We start from the raw sequence: 12,713 nt of genomic DNA, 5'->3' as shown, positions 1-12,713 counted from the left end.
TTACTCACCTCTCTGAGCCTTGCTGTCTTGTCAAAGTGGAGATACTGATTCTCCATTTCAGGGTTACTGTGAACATCAGCTCTGCTCAGTCTTGAGAGGGTGCTGTCAGATGCTGATGCTGGACAGTTATATCCCTTTTTCTTGGGAGAATTAGTTAAAGAGATTTCAAGGATTTCAACTACACAGCATGTTACTCTGAATTGAGGGTCACAGATTCTTCATTTTGATTATCTGGGTATTACTTTAAATCCTCTCACTTGGAATAAACATGTCAAAATTACTTTAAAATATATTGCACACCAAATCAAGGACAGAAATAGTCTTTGTAAAAATAATATTGCATGTATACTTACTGTGATATTATGATTGGTTACTTCAATAAAGATAATCTTAGATGGAGCTATGCCTTTTAAATTGGGTTGAGGCAGGAGGAAGAACCCATAATGGTACCCCTGTCAAAATGAATGAAAACAAAAGGAGAAGAGGCACAGTCTTCTGCAGAGAGAGGCACAGTCCCGTGAGAAGTTCCCTGAACTGTGCTGCAGGCCTGAGGACCTTACTGATGGTGTGATCCTATGGCTGTGATTCTTTACACAAAAACCAATCAGTTATCTCAAACCTGTGGGACCAGAATCCTCAGGAAACGAAGTATTGGGATTGTTTTCATTTTTTCCTTAGCTAGGAAGGAATCCAAAAGGTTTAATCATAAGTGTTGTCGACTACTATCAATGCACTGAAAACAGCTCAATCATTGTTAATGACTCCATTGTATAATCAGGGCTGTACCTATACTACACCCTGTGGTTTGTGTGGGGTTCTAAATGTTCAGATGTACTTGTTTCTGGTAATTTTCCTCTTTTCAAACTGCGTGGTATAAGCATATCTACTCTTAAATATGTAAGGGTTCTAATTAGAGAACATTTGATGAGCATCTTCTCTGTTATAGCTATGTGCTATTTGCTATGGAAATAGAACCCAGTCCCACACTCAATATATTTATCACATATATATATATATTTAAAGATAATAAAAACATTGTGTTGACAATGCTTTTGAAAGGGGTGAGGTCTTCCAATTAAAATAAGAGCTAAAAGGAAAACATTTACAAATTAAAGCTCTATTTTTGATTGGACTTGTCATTAAGGAAGTTCCCTTCTATTAGATATTCATTTTTCCTTCACTAAGCTTTTCGCCTAAGGGTATGAGAAAGTAGCATTCCTTTACTTTCAAAATACATTTTCAGGGATCTTTAGGGAGAGAAGTGGTGTAAATCAAAAAAATTATTTATATAAAGTCTCTAGTCAAGATTCCATGAATTGGGTTTCTGGGAAATTAAGTATACTGAGCCTACTTTCATAGAAGGAGCTAGCCATGCAAATTCTGGAAAGCATACAAATAATTTAACACTAGATATAAATGAAACTTTATATCAACTTTCCAAAAATCTCTCCCACATCTGCGGGGAAATAGGTTTTCAGCTATGAGGTCACCAGTGTAGCATAAATTAAGAGGACACTTCATAGAAGTGCCGCCCAAGTCTTTCCTTGGCAGAGTCTGGGTTGGGGACCTGCTTTCCATACATCATAAAGGAAAGGCAGTGGGACCCAGGGTGGGGTGATCTGGAAGTGTTTCACGGAAGCACCAGAGAAGTTACCAGACTCCCTGGGGAGACAAAGTCAGAAGGTCAAGGGAAGTACACTTGGTATCACACCATAGTCACTAGATGAGGACTAACTTGGAGGGTGGGTCCCACCCAAGGACATGGAAGCAGTGGAGCCGGAGCGGTTCCAGTGATGAGCGGGGGCGAGTGAGATGTGAGATCTCCCCTGGGGGCTACCGCTAACCACCCTTACTCACCTGAGACCTCAAGAAATTAACAGCTCTCTGATCCTTAGCTTTCTCATATCTAAAATGGGAGTAATGCTCACTTGCCAGAGTAATCAGAAGGATTAAATTTGATAAAGAGGACTTACCTCCAGCATACTCCTTTCACAAAGCATTTTGCACAGTTTCTTATTTAATAATCCCCTGTTGGGATTAAATTAGGTACTGTTACTGTCCTGTGTTAAAGATGAGAAAAGTAAGACCCAAAGCTGTTATTTGCCTGAGGTCACAAACCTAGAAAGTGCCAGAGCAAGGACTTAGACCTGGAATCCTATGCCAATTCCCTGGGGTCCCACAAAAGAGCTCCAGTAGCTACCACATTTCACCCTTTGATAAGTGTAAACATTTCAAGAGGTGAGACCTCCAACAGGATTGATGAAAGAAAAGTATCAAGAAACCTTACAGCTAAAGCTTAGATGGCATCTTTTCTTCAACTCCATCAACATCCTCACATTAACTACTGCCACCATAGAGTTAGAATAGATTGTTACCTGGGCTATTGCAGATAGGAAACCAAGGCTCAGATGGTGAAGGGACTGGTAGTATGCTGGTCACTCCCTTCATGAATGGTCCCAACAGTTTCAAAGAAAAGACTTGTTTCGAAAAATACTGATTTGAGCATCTAAATATGGGAAATTAAGTAAAGAACATTCACAATGAAAAGGTCTCTGTAGAGGAAAAAAGTGCATCATTGTAAAAACAATGAGACCACACACATGATATTGGGAAATAATCCATAGACAGGATCATCATGGTGTAGTCTGAACTCCTGAATAGCTGGCTGTGTGTGGGTTTGGGCAGTCACCATGACGACAAGTTCATCTTAAAATAGCCATTTAACTAACTTATCATTGGAACAGTGAGCTATGAGAAAAGAGTGATCTCTCAAGATCACTGGGGTTCTCTTATAGCTCTTTTGTCCTTGGCTGCTCCAGCCCTCTTCAGTCTGTAACTGCAGTTGCTAAGACACATGCCACAATCTTCACAGAGAAACAGAGTAATTCACCTGGAGGAACATGCTTCAAGTCTTATAAAAGGCAATAGCAAAAGCAAGGGTGAATCTGGGAAATAGGAGAAACACAATTGATGTTCTGGGGCTTACTCACTAAACAAAAGTACAATAAGACTCTTAATGGCTACTTCTAAAGTTTGAAAATGAGGGAGGAAAAAATTTTCCAAAGGCTGAGCATCAGGTGAACATTGGATGTTCTGATGCCTTTTCTAAACTGCAGCCTTCTTGCTCTTGCAGTTTGCACAACACGGAATGAGTGGCCCGTGCACTTGTGTTCTCTAATACAATGTCCTGCTTCTTGTGGGAGTTTATGTGCTGGTCTCTAGCAACTGAATGTTTGTAGATTCCCACTGACTCTGGCAAGTGTTTCAGACAGAGTTGAGATTGTTGGAAATACTCTTTATTTTCTAGGGAATTTATGTTAATGGACAAAATTGTTTTACTAAGGTGGCCTGTCACTAAAAATGCCCCTATCACTTTTGATCACTGTATGTTAAAAATATATTTGAAGTGTTTTTAAATTCTAAACAGTAGTAGTAATAATAATGGCTAACTTTAGCTGTGCAGTTACCTATATACCACCCATGTTTTAAGCACTTTATGAGGCTAACTCAGTGCTACTCAGCTAGAAAGTGTTTGGTTAACTTTACTTTCCTATTTAATTAACCAAATCTCTTTACTGATTAGAGTTTCAGCTAGTTTTTTCCTATCTCTAACATAAGCCATGGATTTTTATGTAATTTTAAGGTGATTATCATTTCCTCTAAGTGTTTTGAGTATCAATACCATTTTGATAGAAGAACAAAGTGGAAGAAAAATGGAAAAGGACAGGTTGGTCAAACAGGAAACACTTAAGACAGACCATTAAAGTAAATATTAATTTGTGATAAATAGGACTGCATCAAAAAATTTCTTAAAAAATGATTAGGTAAGCCACAAAACTGGGAGAGAATATTCATAACATATCTGACAAAGAACTTACATCCAGATTATATTAAAGAACCACTGCATATTAAAATAGGCAAAACAGTTAAACACACTCTTCACAAAAGAAGTTATATGAATGACCAAATAAGCACGTGAAGAGGTGGGAAACACCTTTAGGCATCAGGAAAATGCAACTGAGGTACCAGTCTCACCCATGAGAATGACTGAAATATAAATGACTGACAATAACAAATGTTGGCAAGGGTGTGGAGCAACTGAAACTCTCATTCTTAGCTGGCAGGAGTGCAAAGGGATGTGCTTGTTAAAACTTTCCCATGCAGTTAGATATGGAGTTACACTCAGCACTTCTAGCTACTCGCCTAAGAAAAAGAGAAACTTAAGTCCAAGATTTGAACAAAAATGTTCATAGTACTCTTACTGTATAAAAACTCCAAACTGGAAATAATGCAAATATTTGTCAAGAAGCAAATGGACACATCAGTGTACAGGCATGTGATAAAATACTTACCCTTCAGTAAAAGGAACAGCTGAATCTCCTAGGCACGGGAAAGTGCACATTGACTGTATTTGTATGAACCTCTAGAGCAGGCAAAACAAATTACAGGATGAAAAGTCAAAATAGTGTTTACCTCTTAGGGCTGGGGTGAGCTATCTAAGGGAGTAGGGTTTTATGGTGTAGCCACTAGCGAATGTCAACTAGGACTTTGCACTTTATTTCTGTAATTTGTTTTTAATTGTTTACATTTAAAAAAATTAGTTCTGTGCACCAAGATTAGAGAGCCCTTTATAAGAATTAAGTCATCTGCTGATTTATAGCCTAAATTATTAAAATTCAACTAGATGCATCACCATTACTTGTATCAGCTGCAGTACCGATACGTGCCTTAGCTCCTGTCAATATCAGAGTCACTGAATTTATATTTTATTCAGAGTAGGTCAGAATACTTTAGGGATGAAATACAGACTTGGACAAATGCCATTCCATGTATTCTTTGTTGTTATGGAGTTCATTTAAACCAAACCAGTTCTACAAGGACCCAATGTTATGTGATTATTACTTCAGAGACCACAGCGTTGTTATAATTGACCAGAACTTTTCTTTTTCTTGAAGGTGTACAAGGGAGAAGAAGCCACATTCCAAATCTCAGGCCTCCAGACCAACACAGACTATCGGTTCCGCGTGTGTGCGTGTCGTCGCTGTTTAGACACCTCTCAGGAGCTAAGCGGAGCTTTCAGTCCCTCAGCAGCTTTTGTGCTACAACGGAGTGAGGTCATGCTTACAGGGGACATGGGGAGCTTAGATGATCCCAAAATGAAGAGCATGATGCCTACTGATGAACAGTTTGCAGCCCTCATTGTGGTTGGCTTTGCAACTTTATCCATTTTATTTGCCTTTATATTACAGTACTTCTTAATGAAGTAAACAAACCCAACAAAACTAGAGGTATGAATTTAATTAATGCTACACATTTTAATATACACATTTATTCAGATACTCCCTTTTTTAAGCCCTTTTGTTCTTTGATTTATATACTTATTTTACAGATTTAGCTAGGAAAAAAATATCAGTGTTTTGGTGCACCTTTTTGAAATGCAAAACTAGGAAGAGGTTAAACTGGATTTTTTAAAAAAAGAAGCAAACCAGATACCAAAAGCTAGCTTATGTTTTCTTTTAAATTTTTCAGATTTGCCTTCATTCTGTCTTCACTGATGTCTTTTGCAAGCCTTTGATTTTTTTTTCCATGTTACAGTTTAGTAATTTATATTCACCGTTCACTTCTTATGTCTTGATCATCTGTATCTGTGAACATGAATCACAGTGTGTATTCTTACAGGGCTAGGATTTCGGCATTGTCAGAGTATTCCCACACAGAAACCACCACATGATGGACAATATGTTCACTCAGATAAGGCTGCCCTAAACAACCAAGTTGTCACTCAGTTGTTTAACTGTTTAGCTCATTGAAATCAAAATGTGTACTTTAATCTAAAATGTTTTAATAATCTGTATTTCTTATGATTTTAACACTATGAGCTGCCTGTCTAAGAAATCAAGTAACCAAAATGCACCTATAAATTATGGAGCATTGTAGATTTTACCACGTCAATTCATAGCAGTAACTTTTCGAGGGCATTGTGCAATAGTTAGTTGTTTCCTTGTTCAGCTATTTTAAAAGCTGCTTTAACTTGTTTGTCTTTGTATATAACTACTTCTAATCTAATCACTAGAGTTATTATATTCTGTTATGTTTGACCAGAATTCTATGACGAAAACTGGTGACAGTTTAGTGCCTCTGCCCATTGTCCATGATTTACACTAATTGTGATCAGTCTCCTTATATGTCAGCTCGTTATTTTTGAAAGATTTGCCGTTAGGCTGTTCTTTGAGGTATCAATGAAGTGATTGAATTTCAGTTCCTTAATTCAGTGCACATAATACTAATCTAATAGCAAATGAAAATTAAAACCCAATAAATTTGTAGTTCCTATTTTTGGGGGTTGACTTGGCTATGTGTGGAGAGGGAATGGTATTTGCTGGTAAGAAGCACAGGGTGTTTGGGGGTCAAGGAGCCTAGATTCTCTCCCTGGATCTGTCACTAACTTGCTGCGTGACCTGAACACGTCACTTTACCTCTCTGTGCCTCAGTGTTCCCATGCATTAAAAATAAAAAATAAAATGGGGATTCTAATGTTTGTAAGTGCTTTGAGATCCTTGATCAACAGGTGCTACCGGAGTGCAAAGTGTTACTCTTGCGTGTTTCTTTTGATTCCTGAGATTGTCAATTTTAACCCAAAGTCATTGGATTATGTATATGAAGTCCACAATGTTTGCGTACCTCAGGGACATTTAAGAGTTGGAGGTGCAAATATATTCCAAAAGGGTGCAACAGACACAGTGTATCCCCCTGCTTCTGTTTTTGTATATTTTTGCTACTTGGTTTTTCTTGATCATAGCTATTTTGTGCTTGGTCTATGTTGTCTTAAAATGCAGTATCCTGTACTAGCTTATAATGTTCCCATACCAAAGTCATGGGGAAACCAACATTATTTTGTTTTTGGTTTATTTATACTATATTCTGCATACAGTACTTTAAATGCCAATTACAGTGCAATCTTTATTTATTGTAAAATTTTTTAAATGTACTTATGTACTAATTTTCCCTTGTAGCATGTTATTTTTTTGTGTTTTATACTTTTGTAATTTTAGGTCAGTCTTGTTCCTTGGCAACATCTGTAGTATTACCATTCTTCTGACATTTTCTTGTGTTTTTAAAGATAAAGAGCATCTAGTGCATTAAATGCCAAAAAAAAAAAAATCCATTATCAGTGATTGAAACGTTTACATGTACCCAAGAAAAACATAATCATCTCTTTAAAGAAAGTGCTAAGATCAATGAATTATTCTGTGTGCCTACATTGTGATGTAGTAAGTACTAGAAAGTTCTGTATTTTGTTATTGACTAGAATAACTAGTTTAATTAGCCTTGCAAACTGATGGCATCAAGGTAAATATATTTCTGCCAAAGTTTCTGGCCTTCCAAAACTCACTCCACTATTAAATGTGCATTACAATCCACTATAACAACTGCATCTGCATTTTCTGAAACAATCTCATGCCTTTGGGGAGAAGGCTTTTTTTTTTTTTTTTTAAACAATGAAGAGTCAGCTGAGTTACAAGAACCTTGTCTGCAGGAGAAAAATAAAATCCCTTTTTGTAAACACTTCAGAACTGCTGCTATAAAGAAATTCTCTGAATTGGTTGGCATTTTTTCTTAATGAAATAGTACTTTAAGCCAAAATTGCTATGAATATTTGATCTTTGAGACTTTCATACTGTCTAACCACCAGAAAGCTGAGTGTGTGAACACTAGCTCACAGCACTTTATTTTATTGCTCTCCACTATTGACTGTTCATTATAATTCCCCAGTCAAAAAGTTATCACACTATCTGGCACTATTTTATATTACAAATATTATGTATATGTGATATTGATATATAACTATATATTGCCATTACACATGAACAATAAAATAAAGTGTTATGTTAACCTTCTCTCTTTGCCCTTTTGCAATATGTAGGAATGAGTGAGTGGCTTTCTGATGCTCTCTATATGTCAAACTCCTCTCTGGCACAAGAAATTCCAGTCATGTGAAGCAAAATTCCCTTTTGTCCTCAAAGAAATTGTTTAAAAAGAAAACTTTTTTAAAAGATTTTTTGCATATTATCTGCCTTGTTCTTATCGACTTGAAATGTTGGCATTTTCTAACCATGTTTTGTCGGCTACAGTAATTCAGTATTCCTGTCAAATTTGAAAAGTGCCCTAATTGAATGTGTTTGAATGTTATCCTTGCACAATTCTTTAAATTGAAAGACAAAATGTTTTACCTCACTGTTGGACATACATTCCAAGCTTTTCAACTTTAGGAGAAAAAAAAAAATAATCATGTTTTCCTGTATTGTAAATTTTAGACTATTTCATATACATTGTATTAAAACTGCCATATCAATTTTAATGTATAGATTTTGCAAATACTATGCTATATGTAATACCTAACTGTATCTGTAGTGTATATGTAATATATTTATGCCCAATAAATGTTTTAATTCTTTCTGACTTAAGTAGGGTTCTTCTGCCATGGATAGGATTGCTTTTGTTGTTGTTGTTACTTTTTAAAATCTTAAACTACATCCCAGAAGTTGTAAATTCAGATGCCTTTAGAGGCCAAGCAGGTGGCATAGTGCAGGGAGCTTGCTTTGCCATCTAAAGGGGTGGCTGCCACCCTGCTCCTGGTTGGGGTCCTGCAGTTCTGCCACCCACAAACATGTAGGCTAGTTTTCTCAAAAGAGGCTGCAAGTCCAGATCTCCCTAAATGGGCCAACTAACATGCGATTGTGGACAAGGCCCATAGGCAGCCAGTTCTTTTTCAGAGTCTATGTAGATAAAGTATGCTTGTATTCTAACATGTTATCCATATACCAAACTCAGGAGCCCAGGTTTGCCTCTTCACTTAGCACCTGGGATGCTCCTTCTCTGGGACAGACTCGCACGGTTCTGACCTCCCCCTTCCCTCCTCCAGGTCCCATTCAGCAACAACAACAGCAATAAAGTATAGTGTTGCTATTATAGTCATGGTTTCATCATGATGTTTAAATTTGTTTTGCTAGGAATCCCTGCTATCTTTTTCCACCCGAGGGAAAAATGATTGGGGAAACTGATTGTTTATAACTCAAAGCTCTCTTTCTCAAAGAATGCTGATAATTGTTCTTTTAGGTAAAAATGCCCAGTTGAACACATCAAATTTTGCATGCTTCTTACACTCCACTCCTGAAAATATACTAAAGGGCTTTTTTTTTTTAAGTCATAACTGCTCTCAACACTGAAGAGTGGGAAAGAATTGTTAGCATGAGAATTTTGGAAACCCGACCAAAGAAAGCTCTGAATGCTCATTTACCAGGGAAGAGAATGAACACCAACTCAATTTACGTGCCGAATTCACGGAATGTTCAAAAACTGATAGACATATTTCCCTTTAAAGTGATGGTAAAGAGGGATGGGAACCTCAAATAGTATTGGTAAAAAGCTGTTAAAAATGCCATTATAAAAAATGATGTCTTTTTTCAGCCGGACAGCTGCTCCTCCATTTTTGCAGACACCAAAAGTTTATCCCCAAGAGAATGTAAAATAAGCCCTGGACTTAGAGAATGTTATTCTCACCTGAAGATGAAGTGGTTCAGTCCACCCTTCAGTGGTACTTCTCAGCCTTGGCTACACAGTAATACCACCTCGGCAGCTTTTCAAAATCCCTATGTCAGACCCTACACCAGTAAAATGAGTATTTTTGGAATATCCTACACCAATAAAATGAGTATTTCTGAAATATCAATGTTTATACACCTGCCAGGTGATTGCATTGTACAGCCAAGATCAAGAACCACTATCCTAAGGTGAAACTCTCAGGCAGCAGTCTTCTCAGCTTTTTAGTCCTTTGGCTTAACCAAAGGTAACCTGACATCTGATGATAGATGCTAATGTGAAAAGTCCAAAGCTAACAACTTGGAAGAATCCGAGGCTAAGAAAACTATCATAGCCCCAAAGAGATGAGAAAAGACAAGTCATCTTTAGACCAAAGTTAGGACGCTGTGGAAGAAGAACATGTGAGGAACATGGAAACATTCTTGGAAATTAGCAACTCAAGTAGAAGGATTGAAAACTGGAATTGAAAATAACCCCAAAACAAAGCAGAAAAGTGAAAAGATAAGTACAGCAGGATCAGACCCGGATATTCAATAGCCAAATAATAGGAACTGCAGAAAGAAGAGAAAATGTAGAGGAGGAAATCAAAACACATGAGTTTCCATAGTGAACATACACAAGGGTGCTCAAATCAATAGATAAAACAGGGCCTCTGCCAAACCACACTAGCTTGCAATTTCTAAACAATAGAACCCAGAGAAGCTCCCCAACACATGGAAAAACTGATCACACTGGAGGATAAGAAGTCAGGGTAGCTTTATACTTCTTAGTGGTAACACCAGAAGCAAAGAATCAGTGAAGCAAGCATGTCAAGATTTTGAAAGAAAAAGATTTCCCACCTGCTTACTCTCAGTCAAGTGTAGAGCATCATGAAGACATTTTTAGAAATTAGAGCTCTCACACCTTTGCCTCCCAAGTTCCCTTTCTTAGGAAGCTACCAGAGAATATGCACCCAGCTGCGTCCGACTCTATGACCCCACGGACTAGCTCACCAGGCTCTTTCTGTCCAGGGGATTCCCCAGGCAAGAATACTGGAATAGGTAGCCATTCCCTTCTTCAAGGGATCTTTCCAACCCAGGAATCCAACCTGCATCTCCTGTATTGCAGGCAGATTCTTTACTATCTGAGCCACCAGGCATGCCACATGCTTCCTGTGTGATATGAGTGGGTGCACCAAGAAAGATGCATCTATGGGATTCCACCTTCAATGCCGTTCACACAGGTCAGCAATTGGCTCTCTGGCCCTTTGCCTCAGATAAATTTATGCAACTCTCACTTTATCCCTTCCCTATCCACAGTCTTGATGGGTGCATAAACACACACTTCTCTCAACAGAAGAACTGCAAAATGATCCTTTTCAATACTTGACCTTGGACTAATTAAAACTAACAATTAGGGAATTCCCTGGTGGCCCAGTGGTTAAGACTCTGTGCTTCCACTGCAGGGGGCATGGGTTCTATCCCTGATAGGGGAAATAAAGGTCCTGTATGCTGTGTGGCATGGCCAAAAAAAAAAAAAGTCCAAATAACAGTTAAATCTGTACCAGCACTGGTACCCTCTGTTCAGGGTGGTATCTAAAAAGAAGTTCCCACCTCCACTACCAGACTCTAAGTGCCTCAAAAGCATGGGGGAGGGAATATGTACCCAGGACAATAAGTTCACTCAACTCTGCAGCATACAGCACATTCTCTGGCACATAATAGAAGCTAAAAAAAGGTTTGTTGAATTCAGTTGACTAATTTTGGTCAGAAAAGTTCAGATAGCAGTGATGAGAACTGTAAGATATTGCTCCAGTCATCTTCAGTCATGGTGTGTTATTTTGTGTACAGTATTTTAGTTCCTTTTAAAATTGTAGTCAGTAAAGTAAAATGTAGAAATTGCACTCAAAACACTGAAATTCCAGATTCCACTGAGGTTTGAGAGATCCAGCAACTCGAAGTCTTATTCTGGAATGGTGATTATCAACAGGGATTGACAGCAGCTGTCCTTGTAGGCTGGCATTTACCCTGCACTTGACCACCTTCCCCCCTAAATCCCCAGCATGGATATGGCTGATGATACCTCCTCTAATAAAAGAAAAATGCTTGGCTTTGTTTCAATCAACAGTGAGAAAACAGGTTGGGGGTGAGGGGATGGGGAGGTCAAGACTGCCAAGAATGATGGAGTGAGGGTGTCTGTAAATCTGCTTTTCCAAAGAAGTGACAAAAACACTAGCAAAAAAATTGCCCAGAATTTTCTGAAAACTTTTTCAGAGCTCCAGAAATTAACCAAATGCTTGTAACAATCTGAATCTTGGTAAGAACAGCAGGTTCTGTGGTATTTAACTCAACCTATACCTCTACCCAGCCCACTCAGCTGTGTCCAACAACTCTGCAACCCCATGGACTGTTGCTCACCAGCTCCTGTCCATGGGATTCTTTGGGCAAGAATACTGGGATGGGTTGTCATTTCCTTCTCCAGGGGATCTTCCTGACTCAGGGACTGAACTCTCTTCTCCTTCATCTCCTGCATTGGCAGGTGGATTCTTTATCACTGTGCCACCTGGGAAGCCCAACCAGATGCTGATAACAATCTGGACCTTGGTAAGAAGAGCAGGTTTTGTGGTATTTAACTCAATCTATACCTCCCTTCCCTACCCCAGCCCCACACCAGCCTTGAAAACCAGCAGCCTTGCAACCACCAGAGGGAGCACGCTGGGTTTGGAGCACCTCAAAATGGCTTATGCCTCGCACATGGTCACTGTTTAACCTGTCTCACAACTTTCTGGAAAAGCCGCATTGGCAGGGTGGTAGTACTTAACCTCCCTTAAAGCTCGTTCTATGGGAAAGCTGTATACCCAGGACACTTGTTGAAAGCTATTTGGTGCAATAGTCTAACCCTGCATCTACTTGAGGCTGCAATACCAATGGGAGCAAACAAGAGTTGGCCCCAAACTTCAAGATTGGGAGCATGGAATATCCTTAAGGGTTTTTAAAAACTTGTGACATAGTTCTCCAGGTCTAGAAGGCTATATGCATGAGCAGGGCTGTGCGCATGCTCAGCAAAGACCTGAGAAAGCCCTAATCTCACTTCTGACTGATCTTCTGGCCTTGTGCAAGTGGGGAGTGAAGGTT

The 12,713-nt window shown here is 38.7% G+C and overlaps 1 protein-coding gene across 6 annotated transcripts in view; it reads left to right on the top strand.

Moving 5' to 3' along the window:
- The window catches only part of FNDC3B (fibronectin type III domain containing 3B), a 350,375-nt gene extending 341,915 nt beyond the window's left edge, over positions 1-8,460 (top strand). For all 6 annotated transcript variants that reach the window (XM_065942284.1, XM_065942279.1, XM_065942281.1 and 3 more), the window contains one exon: positions 4,956-8,460. In XM_065942284.1, the coding sequence (XP_065798356.1) occupies positions 4,956-5,267 (312 nt within the window). In that variant the 3' untranslated portion in view covers positions 5,268-8,460. The remainder of the gene's footprint in view (positions 1-4,955) is intronic.
- The last annotated feature ends 4,253 nt before the right edge of the window (positions 8,461-12,713 follow it).

The sequence above is a fragment of the Muntiacus reevesi genome, chromosome 8 (genome assembly GCF_963930625.1).
Source record: "Muntiacus reevesi chromosome 8, mMunRee1.1, whole genome shotgun sequence".
Taxonomy (NCBI): domain Eukaryota; kingdom Metazoa; phylum Chordata; class Mammalia; order Artiodactyla; family Cervidae; genus Muntiacus; species Muntiacus reevesi.
This window is presented reverse-complemented; position numbering and strand designations above follow the sequence as displayed.